We start from the raw sequence: 21,020 nt of genomic DNA on the forward strand, positions 1-21,020 counted from the left end.
GAACGGGGCGTGCCTGTGGTGCGGTGTGGCAACTGGCACGCCGGGAGCATGTTTGGTCTTTCTGGCTGACTTTTTATAGCAGGTCATGTTTATTTAGCTCCATATTTTAGTCATTCTATTGACAAATGGTCCATCTGTACCAAGGGATGCTAGCCTGGGCATTGTACCGCAGCTACAGATATCAATATTCTGTTAATATGTATTAGATTTGATCAAGATAACATTGTTAAGATTTTATTTTAATGATAAAATAATACATCTAGTTCAGTCATCTATTTTTCCTTAGGAAATAACTCAGCAGCAAGATGATTATGTCAGCGGATAAGCTTTTAGTTTACCCATTACTAAGATGTTACATAAAATCAAGATGTGTGAGATCTCAGGCGGGTTCTGCAGTGAAGAATGCGCTGTTCTGCTGTCACTGTTTCAAACTCAAAACAAATATTAAACTATTTATATATTAACCATGAGTAGCCACATTTGTCAGATCTGGCTTGGTGTATGTTATACACTAGTGGTTTCTCCCAAAGTTCTCGGATTTCATGCTAGTTTTTGGGCCCTAAACAGTGGTATTGGACTCTTATCATCTTTGGTTCTCCATCATGATCAAATCTATTTAACCAGGTGGGTCTTAGCCTCCCTTCTAACACACCTGCAGAAGCCCTGGACCACTAGGCACTCCCAAAGACAGCCATAGAGATCAGCCTCTTCCTTGGCACATATAAGGCAAGTATGCTGATCAGATAGGCTAACCTGTTTGTGGGGAGATAAGTACATCCTATGGTACACATTTAAGAAGAGCTCATTATTTGTACTAGTAGTTAACAATGTGTGTGATGTTAGTAATCCTTGTAGTTGATCATTCATAGAAAGAGATGGAAATTGTGTCAGCCATTGACGCATCCCCTGCATGATCAAGTCATGATCCAGGTTCTCACTTCAAAATCTAGGTACTTGTGTATTATAGCGGCGCCCATCGCATCGCATACCAAAAGGCATGCGATGGTATGCGATGCGATATCGCGCGATGTTGTACGATGTCATACAATTTTAAAATTGTATGACATTGTATATGGCATACAATGCCATACAATGCGATGCGATTAAAAATTGTGTAAGAACCCAAAGCGTGGCGAGTGCAACGAGCCCGTGAGGGGCGGCGGTACGCGTCCTACGACCTTTTCATACCCCCACTATCCACGTCGGCGTGGAGTTGAGAATAGAAAGTGTGGCGAGGGGACGCGGATACCTGTGAAGCCTGCGAGGGCACGCCGATACCTGTGAAGGTATCCGCGTCCCCTCGCGGGGCTCGCCACACTATTCTCAACTCCACGCCGACGTGGACAGTGGGGGTATGAAAAGGTTGTAGGACGCGTACCGCCGCCCCTCACGGGCTTGCTGCGCTCGCCACACTTCGGGTTCACGTTTATAGTGGGGGTGGGGGGTGGCGTGGGGGTGCATTTACCATTGTAAGCACCCATTTGGGTGCTTATACAATTTTTCATCTTATAGGGGGCAAAAATTGCATCGCATGCCATCGGGTGTATGGCATGCGATGCGATAAAAACATTGCACGACCAACATCGGGGGCGCCGCTATAATACACAAGTACCAAAATCTATAATAGGTATAAATGACCATATGTACTGGCATAACAACTGAGGGTGCATGGGGGGGGGGCAGCTGCTGTGGAGCCCCAGCTGTTTCTAGGTCCGCGGCTTCCCCTGCACACAGTTACGGATTGCTCCGCAGCTCCCCCTTCACATCGGCGCCAAAGTCTGCCACTACTGACTGTCAGAGTTCCCGCAAGCTGTAACCACAGAGGCATGCTGGACCTGGGGCAGATCTCATTTCCAGCCAGAGGTTGATATGCAGTACCAACTTCTCATTGCAGGCAGTAAGCCGGGGACTGCGGGGGAGAGGAACACCACTGTACTGGCATATTTTTACTCATGCCAGTTGTTCACTCAGGGCCAGGCTGACACTGAATCAGCATGCTCACAAAGCGGGCAGCATAGGTGAACGCATAGAGGGGGAGCGGGGCCAGGGTGCACTGTATTAATACTTACTGGGGGCGGGATGCACTAAAATAAATGTGGGTTTCTTGCTGCATCCCACGCTGCCTGGCACCACCCCCACCACCCTGCGCCGCCCCCTCACCTGATGTATGGGCATCCTCCAGCTGTGCAGGGAGGAGGACGCGGAGCTTGGTAGTCCCTGCAGTCATCTGAGCAGGGGGTTGCCGGGCAGACGAGTAAGTGGAGAGCCGCTCACCCCCCCGCCGGCTGCTTCTCAAAGGGCAGCTTTTATCGCAAGAACTTCTCTTTGCAATACTAATTGGATATGTTAGAGCCTATGCGAATGGTATCATATGCAATAGCCAGCGCAGGGGGGTGATAATGGGCTGTTAGTGCATTCCGCCCTGGCATTACACTGCACTAGTTGGCCCCCGTGTGCGCTGTACACCGTATGCTGATTCAGGGTCAGCCTGACTGGATGCCTGCCACCAGTAGAAATATGCCATCACAGCAGCTTGTCTGCAGTCTTTGGCTTACTGCCTGAGTGTATTATCTGGGCCACCTTCTCTTCCTGCTCCCGCCTTCTCCTGTCAGCTCCATATCTTTGGTTAGGAGCTAGCAAGAGTTCATAGATTAGACATGGCATTGGTGGAACATGCAGGAGTAGTATCAAGTGGGTGAAGGGTAAACTATGTGATGGATTGTGAGTGTTTCATAGATTAAAGGTTGGGGGGAAGTCTGGTCAGATAGAGTAGGGAGCTCCATGGTGAGAAGTAAGGGAGAAGTCTTTAAAGAAGTGATAGGTGAGCATACAGTAGGTTAAATCAGAGTGGAGTGCTCCAGTATTTGGACCCAGGCTACACACACTTCTACACTCCTTATACACTTTTGGACAGTGTTTAAGGTCACAGACCACCAGCTTATCAGAGCAGAAGCCATAAGTGGATATTTCTGTTGATATATTGGAGATCCTGACAACAGACGGCTCTTTATTTATTTATACTGCATTGCAATACAGAAACACAGATTAGCTAGTTATTCCAAAGGTTTTTTTTCGCCCCTGATGCAGTCATGATTTGACCATAACGCATTGGGCCCTTGATATGGACAGGGCCGGATTTGTGCCTAGGCCCGTGAGGCACCGGCCTCAGGGCGGCACCAATTAAGGGGCGGCAGGCAGGCTGACATTCTGTTAAATGGCATAGCGGGTGGGCAGCGGCGAGTGACGAGCGCCGCAGACATGAATTATCATATGTCGGCGGCAGCGCCGCTCGTCACCCGCCACTGCCCACCCACTCTGCCATGCACATTACATCACCGCTTAGTGGCTGGGTCCGACGGTCCCCCTGCGCGTCCGGAAATGGCTCAGGCTCACTGCTGCCGGATCCCGCCCATTGGCTACTCTACACATATACAGTCTATTGGCTGCTGTGTATCCAGCAGCTGAGCTGAGCGGCGTGCAGATCCTCCCTGCACTCAGTCAGTCACAGTGTGTGAGCCGGAGAGAGACTGACGGAGACACTGTGCTAATCACTGTACTAATAAGTGCCTCCCTCCGGGTCCTCCGTGCAGTGAGCAGTCCAGAGTGCTTAAAAAAATATTAAGGTGGGCTACAGTTAAATTTTTATGAAATATATAAATAACAATGTATATACATATATGATTACATTAAAATAGGGGGGGGGGGGGCACAAAAATGTTGTGCCTAGGGGCGGCCTGACCCCTAAATTCGCCCCTGGATATGGACCGATCATACCGTTGTCGCTGATACACCAAAACAATTGTGATATTGTAATAGTTTCCTAATGTAAAGTGTATGTGTTTTTATTTGCCCTAAAAGGCAACTTTTATGTCATTGTTTTAGACATTATGTATTCAAATTCTTTTGAATACAGTGGTTCAACAATTCCTTAGCGCCCTCTGAAACCCTCCCCTTTTTCCTTTATATATATGTGTGTGTGTGTGTGTGTGTGTGTGTGTGTGTGTGTTAAATATAATAAAATGTATTAATGTGTGCTACCAGTGAACTAGTGGTGTTTTGTTCATCTCTATCATGTGCAGTGTCAGTTGCTTCATTCATTTTTTTCCATTCAACCCACATTGATTTTACAGGCTAGTAAAACAACATCACAAATTTTTACACTTTCATATAAATGTATGTTTTATTTATTGTCATTTCCCTACATTTCTGTAATATTCTTCATACTGTACACAATTTCCCTTGGGTTATGGTCAACTGCCAAACAGCAGAATAGTTCAATGTCATTGGTTAGAATTTCTTTCATCCTCTTCCTGTGGCCTCTGCTACCTCCAGCTTCCTCATTATCTCTGGACTTTAGTCCCATGTCTAATCCTGGCTATACTGGCATCACGGTAATTGTTTCAATTTACAACCAATAATTGTATCCATTAACAATTGTCAGCCTATTTAATAAACAGCTGTATAGCAATTATCTTGCAAGGAGTTACCTGTGAATGATTGTTGCCATGTATAAAATATCTAAATTATTTTACTGGTTTACAATCATTATCCTTATCACCCACTGTGAGTTTGCATACACTCCGTCTTCATTCATAGAAAGTTCTCACTTGTTGGGGATTACAGTATAAATATCTTTTTTTGGAGAAAAAGTAGTACGGAGCTGTGCCTACTGTTAGTTAATCACTGTTAAACTACTTTTGGCTGAAAGATGGATAATTATATCAGTATTTATTATATATTTTTCTAGAAACGACATACATTGCATATACTCTTATAAATATCTCCTACATATCTTATTGGAACAGTTTGGTTTTTTGTCTACTGATGTCTTGCTCATCAGAGCCGCCCAACCTTATTTTGTGAGTTTGACTTTATTTCCTGTAATCACTCTGTTACCTTGTTTTGTTTGTTTAGTGCAAAGGTTAAATGGTTGTAATTGGATTTGGTGATATTGTCTTGTGTTATTGTTCCATCTCCCATGAAGATATTATCAGGAGCTGAATCTCAATGGGGTATATTATTGCTACAAGAGCCGCTCCTTTGTCTTTTACAATACAAAATAAACATTTCTTTTGATAAGAGCCCAGGAGGGAATGGTTTCGATGAGTTTCACACTCGCTGGCCCGTTCGTTCCTGGAGGGGCGAGAATGGGGCGCGAATCGAACAGTAGCAGGGGAACTTCCAGCATTTTATGGGCATGGCCTTAAAAATGCTGGGCATACCTCTGCAGACACAGGCGTGTCGATGCTTACTTGTGGCCTGCTGCTGATGTCATATGATGTCTGCACCCGACCCGAATTCGGCAGATAGTGGGTGCTGGAGAAGTCAGTCCAGTCTCCATTTTCTTAGCAAGGCAGGTTGAAATCAATCCATGGCAGGTTGAAATCAATCCATGGTGAGTGTACATTGAAAGATTTTCCCCCCTTTGTGGCCACATGCAAGGGGATGTGTTGGCATACACATCCCCACGCATGGTAGTGAGGGGATTCGGGCGGGGGGCTTGGGGTGATTGGCGGGGCGGCATTTACCTATTCGCTAGGCTGCAGAACAGGTCTGAATCAGGCCCCTTGTATGAGCTGGTGGTGAGCAGCTGATAGTATGGGATCATTATTGCTGTATCCTTTTAGTTGTTACTATCTTTAGGTAGCCCTTTAGTTAGTTCCCCTTTTGCCTTTCTCTTAGGGTCTCTAGATCCTTGTATCCTGTAAGACCTGGTGGCACCTGGTGGGCGGATCTAATTCTGGACTTCATCTAGTCACCCCCAGGGAGAGTTATGCTGGTCATACATCATTGACAATGTATGGCCAGCTTAAGTGTAGGGGCTCGCTGTGACCGTTCTACAGTATACAGCGGCCCCAGCTATGTGTTCACACCCTAGATCGTAACAATTAAATTGGATTCATTTATGTTTGGTGATGTAGGACGTGTTCTAAATTTGCTCTATTCAGTTGTGTGCAGCAGTCAAAAGCTTGTGCAAAGTCTGAGCGTTGTGTTTATTAAGATTTATTTGTCAAGGAGAATTTCTGTCAGTGCGATGAGCAATTTGTAACATTTTGGTAACTTCTAGATCTGTTCTAATGTCGTTTTTCTTATTTTTTTTTTAAAGACTTTTTTTTTTTTAAACGTATAACTTAATAATAAAGCTATTTTTTCCTATTGGCAACCCTGGCTAACGCCATCCTGAATTGGCTTTAGCAATGTCAGGACAGTAACGCAGCTGTCTATGATAATGAAGGCTTTCCCATGATTTGGGATTCAGTATAGGTGTGACTCAGATGGCCATTACTTGCTACTACCCAGCAATGCCTTCACCTGCTGGGGACCATTGACAAATAGGCATAAGCCCCATATGTACAAGTATATGAGCTTCAGAGAGGAACATTGCACATGCAAAGGGCATCATTTAGAGTTAGGACTCCTAACTGTGGAGTAAATCCACCAAGAAAGACCAATTCTGCACCATGCCAAAATCTTGTTTCCCTTCAGAGAGAGAGAGAGTTGGGGTTCATTGAAAAATGTCTGGCAGAATTGGCGTTGGGAGAGGAATGTGTCCTACCTCAACTTTACATCTCAATTTAAAACCAAAGGTGCCCAGCATGAGTGGAGTATGCTGTAGTCGTTTCTCTGGGGGTAGATGGCTTTATGGTTCATTCTTTACAAATTGCTAAATACTTTTCCACCATAGTTGGTGATAAGAGATAACATTATAGAACTATTGGAATGCTGTTGAATATGTATATTTGGAGAAGCAGTGGCATCCCCTTGTTGTGGTAACGTAGCTTTATCAATATCAATCCGTAGTCTCCTACTGTGGAAAGTAGTTTACCAAATGTGAAAATTGTCGGGCCACGTGAAAATCACTCAGTGTGTATGCACTGAGTGTTTTCCCGGCCATCGATTTCAACATCATCGCTCGGCATACACACTGGGCAAAAAACACCTATGGGTCATACTTTGTGCAGTGGCAGAAATGCTGCTGGGGAAACTATGGTCCTTATTCTGGTTGACTTGCAAGGCTGCGAATTTTGCAGCCTTGTGAGTGCCCCAGACGCCTCCCGCACGGTCCCACCCATTGAAGCCCCCCAGGCATGAGAATGGATGATTTGCATAATCATCTATTCACAGCCTAGGGTGTAGGGGAGAAATCATACGATAAACGATTTACTCAGCGCTCGCAGATCTAAGACCCCTCCATGACCTGCTGATGTCAGCAACCCGCCCCACTGGGCGTTCCCATAGGCAAATACCCTGGCCAGCCCCTCCACGCCCCCCGTCCGGACTTCTGTGTGTGAGCGCTATGGGCTCTCGCACACAGTAGCTGCACATGCACATTAAAAACCTATACGCATGCGCAGTCACGAACAATTGGTTCTCCAAGGGACCTATTGAATTAGAATAACCGCCAATGTGTATTATGCCTATGCATTTCACTTCCGGTAATTATAAACCGTTTTAAAAAGTCAAGGAAAAACCCATTAACCCATCCTGTGAAATGTGTAGCCTGGAGACATGGAGCAACAGGACTGAACACTCCCCTTGTAATAATATACAACTAGATGTCATCTATGTGCAGCTCACATGACGTGAAACATATGGGTGTAGTATGCTTCCAGAGACTGCTAATCTTATCACCTCCGAGATATGTCTGTAATTACATGCTATCAATGACTGATGCTACATGTGACACCAGGTACAGATCATAGTGAAAAGATATGCGGTCAATGAGACAAATGGTCTGACCGTAACAACACATGCCATACACTTCAATGGTTTATACTGGACACTGGGGCACTGTGATCCCAGTTGAATAGGGAGTAACCAATGTTTATTGATCCTACTTCTGAGTGCATTGCATATGTATATGTGGAATGATTAGTTAGCACAGCATTGCCATATCTGCAACATGGTACATTATAACTTCAAAATGGCTCGCTCTGTCATACTTTGCTCCCACGTCAGAATCAGGCCCATTGTACCAGGTCTGATGTAGGATTTGCATATTTTCCTTCAAAATTCAGCTTTTACATAGAAGCATCTAATTTTATCTGTAATGAAAGGACATTGGCTTTTTCTGTTTCTGTTGTTTATTTTGTTTGTGCCTAGCATTCTCCACAATCTGTTAGTGGTTTATAAATAAATCCTATTTGCCAAGTTAGAATATTTTATTCACGTTTTTCTTCCCAAACTGAGAGGAGCTGTTTTTGTTTGGAAGTAAAACTGTGTCACATATCCAGTATTTGACTAGAAGCTACAAGTACACGGGTTTTTTTTGTAGTCAGGGTATATAAACAGTAGTTCATTGTATGTTAAGCTAGTGCTTTTCATACACATTATACACTGAAGTTGATGCAAAATATCTTCGCACATGGACACATTAATATCTGTTGCTGTGTAAATGATCATTAAAAATAAATACTGGGCTATTGACCAAAACAAATAATTTCAGGACTGTAACAGTAGCACTTTACAGTTGTGAACAATACAGGGATAAAATAAGACTGACAAAGATGAAAGATGGCCCTACTAAAAACCATACAATCTATATAAGACAATAACATTTTAATATATGATAAATTAAGGCTACCTCCCAACATCAGAGGTCTCGTCAGCAGTTCAGGGATGTGGATAGTTAAACTTCAACAGTAACATTATTTTGGCTGTGCAAGCTTGCCAAGAGAAATGATTGCTTCAACCCCAGTGGAATACTTTAGTGCAGTGGTTCCCAAACTTTATTAAATAACGACACCCTAGAGCAGTGATTTTCAACCTTTTAACCTCGCGGCACACTAAATAACATTTTCAAATTGCCAAGGCACACCATGAGATCCCCACAGGGCAACACATTGGCCCCCCACAGGAAAAAAAACAAACCTATTGGCCCCCATATAAAAATCAATCACACTGGTCCCTACAGGTAACAAAAATAAAATACATTGGCCCTTTACAGGAAAAGAAGAGACCAGTAAATAACAGTTGAACTGGTGGTAGTTAACAAACTGTGAAAGACTTCATAGGCATTGCACAGCAAATGTCATTCGGAACACGGCCGCCTTTTTCCTAGAGATGTGCAAATACTGTACACACTGCAGAAATAAATAAATGGTGCCTGCACAGTTCCAGAGTCTACTGGGTACATGTGTCGGCGAAAGGGGGGGGAGATTCCAGGAGAGTGTAGTCCATGGTTGCATACCCTCCCGGATTTTGCGGGAGTCTCCCGGTTTTTGCCCCATTCTCCCGGTCTCACGGAAATACCCAGGATCCTCCCAGGTATTCAGCCTGCAAGCTAAAAAGTCGGACTGCGCATGCGCAAGTCATGATGCACTGGGTCCTATGTCCTGGGTCCTGCCCTATGTGTAAATGAAAGCCACAGCAGGGCTCTGTGAGTAGCGCTGGATACAGCAGCTACTCATTACACAGTGGCTTGAAGCATGGAGAGCAGCGGCAGCGGGAGAAGTGGCGCAAGCAGCGGTGAGCGTATTCTGCTTCTGCTGAAATTAAATTTTTTGTTGTTGTTGTTGAGCTCCGCCCCTTTTTTCATCACAGCGTTCATCCACGCGCCTACCTCCTGCTGCTGGCTGCCCTCTCCCGGAGAGGGCAGCCCAAAAGTCGGCAACGCTGGTGTAGTCTCCATTATTTCAACCAGCCAATCAGCTCCTACCTGACATTTTTAAAACACGATCTGTGACAAAGCAGGTAGCAGCTGATTGGCTGGCTGTTCACCACTCTCTATTTTATCACTTTTTGAACCTTAGTGCATCTGGCCCTTAGCCCATTCTCTGTGTTACTTTCCATTTGAATACTTGACATACAGAAGTAATAAACATGTTATTGTAGGATTCGACAGAAAGGTTATTTGAGTCATCATGTGAATGTTCTGCGTATTGTTTTAGCTGCTTTGTAGTTATTTTTTTTATTAAGCAAAGCTATATTTTCTGTAGTGAGTATTATATGTAACATATCCATGACCAGTATAATACCAGGAAAATGAGGGAAGAACAAGTTTGGGATCATTTTATAACAAAACAAGACAATAAGGCAAAAGTCAATAGACTGAGCAGTAGATGCATGCAGCAGTGATAAGAGTGGAGATGTTTTCCAGTGGTTTCGTGCGCCATGGCAACCAGTCAGCTCTGAAGTAACATTTATGAAGTGCATTTTATAAAATTATACATAGTAGCTGAATGATTGCCGTGGCTCACTACTACACTCAATGCTTTTTCATACAGCTACCCCAACTTAGTATAATACACTACACACTCATACCCCTTTCACACCGCACTTGTTAAACGGTATATTGCCAGTTTTTTTTTCCATTTCAAAACGTTTAAGGCTGCAGTGGGAAAGCGCCAGAGGGCATTTACCGGTTAACGATAACCGATATTTTAAAACGTTTAAAAAGCAGAGTCCTACATGTTTCAGAGCTGTTTTTTATGCATTGAGAATGGCTCTGAACGGTATTTAGTAAAAACAGACTACAGACCTGTGATAGGCTGTCCCCTGCATTCTGCCTTGAAACGTGTTCAGGGGATTAAACGGGTTGACTGATGTGAATGATACTTAACCCCTTCCCGACATTTGACGTACATTTACGTCATGGTCGGGAAGTACTTCCCGACACATGGCGTAAATGTACGTCATGGCTTGTAACTGTCACCGCGTCTATAGACGCGGTGACAGTTTCAACATGTCTGCTGTCCCTGACAGCAGACATGTCCCTGCATGCCCAGGGGGGGCTGCGATGCCGCCCCCCCGTCGGCGATCGCTGTGATTGGCTGTTCAGTGTGAACAGCCAATTACAGCGTTTTCTGTGTCACCGGCGAATAACGTTCGCCGGTGACACGCGATCGGAGGTGATTGGTGCTGTAAAGTACAGCACCAATCACCGCGGGGTGTAAGGGTGACACTGGTGTCACCCCACCTCACCCCGCCCGCCCCCAAAGGCCGTGATTGGTTCGTCGGACCGACGGACCAATCACAGCCAAGGAGGGGGATTTAAACTAACGGTGACTGCACTGCAGACGCCATTCCGGTCTGGAATTGCGTGCAGTGCGGTCACCGTGCCTAGCTGCCGCAGTATACTGACCTGAACCGAGCAAAATACTTACCTGATCACTGCTTCATTACTGCTTGTAGTGTGCTGGATGCTTCCTGGATCCTGTTACTACTTGTGACTTCCTGTGTTGTGAACTTGTGCTGCTGCAGTGTAATAGCGTTAGATAGAGAGAGAGAGATAGAGAGAGATAGTGTCAGAGAGTGCTATATTTTGTGCTGCTGCAGTGTGATATAGTTATAGATAGAGAGATAGAGAGAGAGAGAGAGATAGAGAGAGATAGTGACAGATTGTGCTATATATTTTTTATATAACTGACTGCTGCCCCCCCTTTTGTGCTGATCAGTATAAATTAACTGATCAGCAACTTTTTGGGGGCGCAGGTTTTTTTTTATATATATATATACCTGTCGATGCTGCTGCTACAGTGTTATAGAGTGATAGATAGTGAGAGATAGTGAGAGATAGTGAGAGATAGAGAGATAGAGAGAGATAGTGACAGAGAGTGATAGAGACTGCTATATTTTGTGTCTGCTGCCCCCATTTTGTGCACCCCCAGCAACTTTTTGGGGGTGCAGGGGTTATTTTTCATATATATAACTGTCAGTGCTGCTGCTGCAGTGTCATAGAGTGAGAGATAGAGAGAGATAGAGAGAGATAGTGACAGAGAGTGATAGAGGGTGCTAAATTTTGTGTCTGCTGCCCCCGCCTTTTGTGCTGATCACTATATCTGAGGTGATCAGCAACTTTTTGGGGGTGCAGAGGGTTTTTTTTTTTTATATATATACCTGCCAGTTGCTGCCAGTTGCACTGTCAGTTGCACCAAAGGTTGTGCACCTGCTGCCCCTCACTGGTAATCAGTGTCGCATCACTGATCACCTTTTTTTTTTTTTTGAGGCTGCTGTGGGGTCTTTTTTTAATTTTTTTTTTACACACACTGTGATTTTGTGGGTGTCCTGTAGCCACTGTGCGCTGATCAGTGACGTACATCACTGATCAGCTTTTTCGGCACAGGGTTGATCTTTTTTTTTTTTTTTTTGATCAAATTCCTGTTGCCTTTGAGCGCTGTTCAGTGATGGGCGTAACTGACCAACATCTGTGCTAAATTTTTGGCGCAGGACCTTTTTTTTTTTTTTTTTTAACCCCTTCAAATTTTTTTTTTTAACCCCTTCAATTTTTTTTTTTTTAACCCCTTCAATTTTTTTTTTTTTTTGTATAAAGTATTTTTTTTTTCTGCACTACATACACACTACACACTACATACCCCCCGGGTTGAAATAAAGTTTGTACCCCCCCCTACACTATACACGTGTTGAAACATTTCACTACCAGTAACACAAAAATAAAAATGGCATCCCAAATGTCATCCCAAATGTCATCCCAAATGTCATCCCAGTCATCCAGAAGAATGTATTCAGCGGAGGAGGCATATGCCATGCTTGCCTCTGACTCTGACACAGCCAGTGATGCAAGCGGGGAATTTGAAGGCTTCGTCTTAAGCTCCTCTTCCTCCTCTAGTGATGAGGGACCCCCTCAAAGACGCCCCCGTAGAGCAGCTGAGACCCCCCCCCAATAATTGATCTCGTATGGACCCCACCACCAGACAATTTTGAGCCCCAGGTTCCTGAGTTTTTGGCCATGCCAGGAATCCAATTTGATTCCACAGGTCTCAGAGAAATTGACTTTTTCTAATTATTTTTCTCTGATGATTTTATAAATTTAATGGTGGACCAAACTAATTTATATGCCCAGCAGTTTATTGCTCAAAACCCCACGTCATCATTTGCTAGGTGGACCCCTGTAGATGCAGTAGAGATGATGACGTTTTGGGGTCTGGTGTTTCATATGGGCATAGTAAAAAAGCCAGAAATTAGGCAATATTGGAGTACAGATGTTCTGTACAGCACCCCATTTTACCGTATGGCCATGCCCCGGGCTCGATTTGAGACGATCCTTAAATTTTTGCATTACAACGATAATGCACAGTGCCCACCCAGAGATGATCCCACCTTTGACCGGCTATTCAAAGTCAGGCCGGTCATTGATCATTTCAGTGCCAAATTTGAAGAGATGTACATCCCAGATAAATTCATTTGCATAGACGAGTCCCTTATACATTTTAAAGGAAGGGTTAAATTCCGCCAGTACCTTCCCAGTAAGAGGGCAAGGTATGGCATAAAAATGTATAAGCTGTGTGAAAGCACCTCAGGGTACACCCACAGGTTTAGGGTATATGAAGGGAAGGATTCAAGAATTGAACCGCCAGAATTCCCCCCCTCCCTCGTAGGTGTTAGTGGAAAAATTGTCTGGGATTTAGTGCACCCCTTCCTGGATAAAGGTGATCACCTCTATGTGGATAACTTTTACACCAGCATCCCCCTGTTTAAGGCCCTTGGTTCAAGAGGTACAGCAGCTTGCGGTACTGTGCGCAAGAACCAAAGAGGCCTCCCAAAAACGCACATTGCCCAAGTAATGAGAAGGGGTGAAAGCAGGGGAATATGCACCGAAAATATGTTGTTGGTCAAATATAAGGACAAGAGGGATGTCCTTATACTGACAACAATTCACGGAGACAGTACCACCTCCGTCCCTGTACGAGGTACCAGTACCCACACCTCAAAACCTAATTGTATCCTGGATTACAATAGGTACATGGGCGGAGTGGATCTTTCAGATCAGGTACTGAAGCCGTACAGTCCCCTGCGGAAAACAAAAATCTGGTACAAGAAGCTGGCCGTGTATATCATCCAGATGGCACTGTATAACGCTTACGTGCTATTCCGTTCTACCGGCCAGAGGGGGACATTTATGCACTTTCAAGAGGAAGTCATAAAGGGCCTAGTATTTGGGAACCAGCAGGCAGAGGGCCCCAGTACTTCTAGTACTGGCCCCCGTATTGTACCAGGGCAGCATTTTCCTGATGAAATCCCCTCCACTGGAAAAAAGGGCAGGACACAAAAAAGGTGCAAAGTTTGCTATAAAAAGGGAATAAGAAAGCAAACTATTTTCCAGTGTGACACTTGCCCCGACAAACCCGGCCTATGTATAAAGGAGTGTTTTAAAATATACCACACATCTATGGATTTTTAGGTTCATCATTTCACCGTGCTTCGGGGGTCTTGCTAATGCCACATAGCACCCACCATTCATTCCACCAGAATCTGAGCCGCAAAATCCAAAAATCACTCCTTCCCTTCTGAGTCCTGCCATGCACCCAACTGGTATTTTTTGGTCACATGTGAGGCATTGCCGTACTCGGGAGAAATTGGGGCACAGATTTTGGGGTGCTTTTTCTCCTTCATACCTTCTGAAAATGAAAAATTTTGAGCCAGAACTGCATTTTTGTGTAAAAAAATGTAATTTTTCATTTTCACTGCCCAGTTGTATCAAAATTGGTGAAACCCCTGGGGGTTTGAAATGTACACTATACCCCTAGATGAATTCCCTGAGGGGTGTAGTTTGCAAAATGGGGTCATTTGTGGGGGGGTTCCACTGTATTGGTGCTTTGGGGGTCTTGCTAATGCGACATAGCACCCACCAACATTCCACCAGAATTTGTGCTGCAAAATCCAAATATCACTCCTTCCCTTCTGAGTCCTGCCACTTTTTGGTCACACATGAGGCATTGCCGTACTCGGGAGAAATTGGGGCACAGATTTTGGGGTGCTTTTTCTCCTTCATACCTTCTGAAAATGAAAAATTTTGAGCCAGAACTGCATTTTTGTGTAAAAAAATTTAATTTTTCATTTTCACTGCCCAGTTGTATCAAAATTGGTGAAACCCCTGGGGGTTTGAAATGTACACTATACCCCTAGATGAATTCCCTGAGGGGTGTAGTTTGCAAAATGGGGTCATTTGTGGGGGGGTTCCACTGTATTGGTGCTTTGGGGGTCTTGCTAATGCGACATAGCACCCACCAACATTCCACCAGAATTTGTGCTGCAAAATCCAAATATCACTCCTTCCCTTCTGAGTCCTGCCACTTTTTGGTCACACATGAGGCATTGCCGTACTCGGGAGAAATTGGGGCACAGATTTTGGGGTGCTTTTTCTCCTTCATACCTTATGAAAATGAAAAATTTTGAGCCAGAACTGCATTTTTGTGTAAAAAAATGTAATTTTTCATTTTCACTGCCCATTTGTATCAAAATTGGTGAAACCCCTGGGGGTTTGAAATGTACACTATACCCCTAGATGAATTCCCTGAGGGGTGTAGTTTGCAAAATGGGGTCACTTGTGGGGGGGTTCCACTGTATTGGTGCTTGGGGGGTCTTCACACTGGTGAACAAGCCTGCATACTGTGGCGAAACGTACGTCCAGTTAGGTGGTATGGAGACCACTGAAGGGACCCGCTGATGCACCCTACACATTTGAGCGAGGATTGGGAGGATAAGTAGCAATTTTGGAAAAAACTCTTTTTGACAGATTTGTCTTAACAATTGTGCTTGTGGATTTTCCCATTAATACAAATGGGTTTCTTGTTTAATATTGTAAAAGCTACTATCCGTGTATAGAATACAGAGAATAATTAAGTACAGTATATTATAATAGTACAGAATCGATACGCAATTTTTCTATATACCGCTATCCCTTTTCCTCCTTATTTAAGGGACTCTCATTGCGCTTCAGCCAAGAGTGACCTCCTGCACTGGATTACCATCAGGGGTGATCCAGGAGCTGGAGCACAACAGCAGATCCAAGTTTACTTTCTTCCATTTGATCCCATATTGGCAGCCCCTTATTCTGTACCTCACTGGACTCCGTTCACTGCCCTTGAGGCACACGGACGAGTGAGAGGCAGTTGGGACACCAAGGGGTACAAATTGTTTTTCCCGTTACTATACTAGCTCATGTGTAGTAATTATAAGAGTGCATGATATTATTGAAGCTAATTTGCAAATTTCATTGATTAACATTAGGGCATCCTATAAGTGGTCCATACCACCTGAACATAAATATTTTCGCCAGATTTTATATATATTATTACCTTTTATGAGTTTTCACTGTATATATCACTCATTAAACTCAGCTCATTTTACTGATGACCCAAGTGATTTTGCGGAGGATCACAAGTGGTGTTCATCATATCATATAAGCTGATACACTTTATCATTTAATCACCTAAGCATTAAAAAATCGAAAAAAATCAGTGCAACAATATCATTTCTATGTGCGGCTGTGCATACTGCCTGTGTTCAGCAGCAATTTTTCATGATCTATTTATTTGTTTTCACTATTTCTCTCAGGTGGAGAGGTGAGAGTATGAGTATTAATAACATGTAACTACTCTTAAAGAGACAGTAACCTTTACTAATTGTATAATTGAAGTATAATTCATATCCCTCCGTGTACACTAGAGGGTACATTTAGTTCTTAAAGGGATCATTACTGAGACTAAAACCTTTGAGATATATGCTCAATATATGAATTATCATCTTTATTTTACATCGACTATTAACATACTCTCCAGACAATAAATATCCACTTGAAGTGTATTTATCCTGTCTATTCCTGTTCATTTTCTTTTTCTTCGCCTCCTCCTCATTCTTTCCCCCTCTTAATTCAACTCTTCAATGTTCTTCCGTATCCATCAGTCTTTTGGTGAGATTCTCGTCGCATCTTGTATTGTCTTCTTCCATTCATGTGTTTATTGTAAATTAATATTACAGCTAAAGTCAGTGCCCCTAAAAAGAGAGTTATCTTTTCTTCTTGTTTTCTTATTTGGGGTCTTGCTAATGCAACATAGCACCCACCAACATTCCACCAGAATCTGAGCTGCAAAATCCAAAAATCACTCCTTCCTTTCTGAGTCCTGCCATGCACCCAAATGGTATTTTTGGTCACATGTGAGGCATTGCCGTACTCGGGAGAAATTGGGGCACAGATTTTGGGGTGCTTTGTCTCCTTCATTCCTTGTGAAAATGAAAAATTTTGAGCCAGAACTGCATTTTTGTGTAAAAAATGTAATTTTGCATTTGCACAGCCCAGTTGTATCAAAATTGGTGAAACCCCTGGGGGATTGAAATGTACACTATACCCCTAGATGAATTCCCTGAGGGGTGTAGTTTGCAAAATGGGGTCACTTGTGGGGGGGTTCCTAAATTTTAGCATCTTATGGTGCCTAGAAACCTACATGGTGCCTAAAAAATAATCTCATAAAAAGGAGGCTCCAAAATCAAGTAGGTGCTCCTTCTATTATGAAGCCTGTGGTTTGGTCAACGTGCACACTAGGGCCACATATAGGATATTTATGAAAACAAAAGAATTGGGGGAATCAATTTTTAGTCACATTTCTCTAGTAAAATGTACTGTGTTCCTTAGAAAAATGTATTAAAATTGCAAATCTGCAAAAAAAATGAAATTTTGAAATTTCACCTACACTTTGTTTTAATTCCTGTGAAACACCTAAAGGGTAAACAAACTTCCAAAATGCTGTTTTGAATACTGTGAGGGGTGCAGTTTTTGAAATGGTATCATTTATGGGGGTGTCTCACATACAAGTCCCTCAAAGTCACATCAGAACTGAACTGGTCCCTAAAAAAATCAGTGTTTGAAATTTTCGTGAAAATTTGAGAATTTGCTATTCATATTGTAAGCCTCCTAGTGTCCAAAAAAATTAAAAGGAAGTTGAAATAATGATGGAAACATAAAGTAGACATATGGTCTATGTTAGTTATTAACTATTTTGAGTGGTATGATTATTTGTCTCACAAGCAGAAAATTTAACATTTTGCAAATTGCTAAATTTTCCATTTTTTCACGACATTTTGGTATTTTTCACAAAAAACCACAGACTGTATCGACCCAAATTTACCACTAATTTGAAGTACAATGTGTCACGAAAAAACAATCTCAAAATCACTGGGATAAGTAAAAGCAAAAAAAAGTTATCCCCACTTAAGTGATACATGTCAGATTTGAAAAAAAGGGCTCTGTCAGGAACGCAAAAACTGGCTCTGTCAGGAAGGGGTTAAACGGTAATCTACTGCAATGTGAAGGCTCAGACCCGTTTTAAATACCATTTCAAAATACTGTTTTTTAAAACGTTTTGACAGTGTGAAAGCGGTATGTGGGAAGGTCCTCAAACATTTGCAGTGTGGCTAGTTTATCTCTTTGCTCTGCATAGGCCATCCATGTAAAATGGGTCAATTCCCTTTTGATAAATCACCATGGGCCACAAAGTGATAAAGTGGAATGTGATATACAATCAGCCAATCAGACCCCAACTGTCATCATACATACTAGGTTTGGGAAATGACAGTTATGAGCTGATTAGCTGGTTGTTTATGATTCTCCACTTTATCACTTTTTGATGCTTAGTACATGTGACCCATTGAACCCTTTGCCAGAGCCCCCACACACCTGATTGAGCGCTGTTTTTTTTTTTTTACCCCTTTCTCTAAAAATTTAGCCGTGATTAATGGCTAAATCCGACCAAACTATTGCACGCAATGGTAAAAGGTCCTATTGCGTGGTCAGACAGGTGAATTTTCACACATTTCAGCTCTCTACCCCAGGGGAGTGCGAGCTGAAATGACGGCACCAGCAGTCATACCCACACTACATTTGAATAGCTCTGTTTTGCACCCTTTAGTGGCTGACGGTGCATAATCATTTGAATTTGCCTTCATTTATTTATTTACTTACAGTTTCTTATATAGCGCAGCAGATTCCGTTGCGCTTTACAATAGTAGACAGTGATAAAACAAACTGGGTAACAACACACAGATTTGGAGGTAGGAGGGCCCTGCTGCAAGCTTACAATCTATAGGGATATTGGAGGGAAACACAAGGACAGGCTCCAGTAATAGCATAGCAGTCCCAACAAGTTACAAGTCCAGAAGGGAAGCTAAATAATACATAAGTGCCTCATGAAAGCATTCATGTAATTCTTACAGTTTTTTTGTTCTTCCTTCAACAGGCCCCTGTGTTAACAGGTTGTTAGTGTGCAATATGTCACTGAGACCAGCCAAAAGAATAGATTCTTCTACACTAGAGAAGATTGCCGCAGACATGAGCAGTCTGATAGAAAACCTTGACACCAGTGAGCTCCACTTTGATGGGGAAGAAGTGGATGCAGATATCACAAGTGACACCAAAACGAGTGGTAAGTGTGCTTCAGCTTACTCATATATGAATATAGGGGATACGGTCATTGGGTCACATCCAAGTAGGTCGACACCTCTAGGTCGACATGCAGATTGGTCGACATAACTTTGTCGACATGCAGTAAGGTCGCCAAAACTTTAGGTCGACATGGGTTAGGTCGAAAGGGTCATTAGGTGGACATAGGTTAGGGTGACGGGGTCATTAGGCCGACATGGGTTAGGTCAACCGCGTCATTAGGTTGACATTTTTTTTTGGTACTTGTGTATTATCACGGCGCCTATCGCATCGTATACCATACCACTAAATATGGTATACAATGGTATGCGACGCGATATTGTACAACAAAATTTTTAATTGTACAAGCACCCTTACAATGTTAAATGCCCCCCCCCCATTGTAAACGCCACCCCCAGTATCAACGCCAACCCGAAGCGTGACGAGCGCAGCAAGCCTGCAAGGGGCGGCGGTACACATCCTCCGACCTTTTCATACCCCCACTATCCACATCGGCGTGGAGCTGATTTTAGATAGTGTGGCGAGCCACCGAGCCCGAAGCGTATTACTTCACATGTATTCCGCTTCCACCTGCTGCGCTCGCCACACTATCTAAAATCAACTCCACGCCAACGTGGATAGAGGGGGTATGAAAAGGTCGGAGGATGCGTACCGCTGCCCCTCGCGGGCTCGCAGCGCTCGCCACGCTTCGGGTTGGCGTTGATACTGGGGGTAGCGTTGACAAAAGGGGGGCATTTCACATTGTAAGGACCCATCAGGGTGCTTGTACAATAAAAAATCGGATATCATCGCATCGTATGCCAGTAAATGGCATGCGATGCGATAAGATGCCGTACAAGGCACATTGTGGGCACCGTGATAATACACAAGTACCGTTTTTTTTAATTATTTTCTTGCACCAACATGTGCAATAGTGTGCCGAGCGTAGCGAGGCACCATGCCCGACGCTTGGCGAGTGCAGCGAGCCATGCAAAGGGACGTGGTGGTACGTCTAGGTGTCCATGTCGATACATGTGCCAACAGGCCCTTCTATCCACTAGAACTTAAGGGTAAAAAAAAAAATTGTATAAAAAATTGTCGAATTTTTCACTTTCGATCTTACCCATGTCGCCCTAATGACCCTGTCGACCTTATGACCCTGTTGTCCTAACTCATGTTGACCTAGACTCATGTCGACCTTCCTGCATGTTGACCTAGACACATGTCGACCTAATGGTGTCGACCTAATGACTGTCTAATAACTTGCTGGTGACCAACTGATCCACACCTGAATATAGGCATGTCATATATCATTTTAATCAGCAGAAGCTGGTTGTATGTAAGCAGAAGATGTATTCCAACAGAAAGTCACAAATGAAAACGCTCAGTGCTAATTAGTCGTAAGGAGTTCACACAAGTTGAAGTGAGGAGGTACAGTACCAATCCATACATGGAAGCGGTCAGTAGAACAACATGATATAGTGAGCACCATGATCTGTGGGAACTGGCAGAATAAAGAAAATAAATTAAGTCAAAATTAGAATGCTGTCCATTGAACAATGGCTAAAATTAGAATGCTGTCCATTGAAGATTGGGGTGGAATAACATGAGGAATGTTCTATTTTTGAGTGCTACAGTACTTTAATATTTAGTTTTAGAATCTGAAAACAACTTCACTACTTTATAAAGTGCTGGAGTAACGAGTAGTTTATTTGTGTAGTATGAAGCCAGTTACCAAAAGAGAAATTCTAATCAGGATGCTGACGTTTCCAAGAATGGGATGTAAAAGATGAATCTACTATTCCAGTATAGCTTCACTACAGTAAGGGGCCTAGATCAGTTACTGTATCTCTGTCTATACAGTATG

The 21,020-nt window shown here is 43.3% G+C and overlaps 1 protein-coding gene across 3 annotated transcripts in view; it reads left to right on the plus strand.

The window, feature by feature from the left end:
* PLD1 (phospholipase D1) overlaps window positions 1-21,020 on the plus strand; it is a 215,730-nt gene that overhangs the window by 111,915 nt on the left and 82,795 nt on the right. For all 3 annotated transcript variants that reach the window (XM_083177753.1, XM_083177752.1, XM_083177754.1), the window contains one exon: window positions 18,972-19,157. In XM_083177753.1, the coding sequence (XP_083033879.1) occupies window positions 19,004-19,157 (154 nt within the window). In that variant the 5' untranslated portion in view covers window positions 18,972-19,003. The remainder of the gene's footprint in view (window positions 1-18,971; window positions 19,158-21,020) is intronic.

This window comes from Crinia signifera, chromosome 3 (assembly GCF_055691185.1).
Source record: "Crinia signifera chromosome 3, ASM5569118v1, whole genome shotgun sequence".
NCBI lineage: Eukaryota > Metazoa > Chordata > Amphibia > Anura > Myobatrachidae > Crinia > Crinia signifera.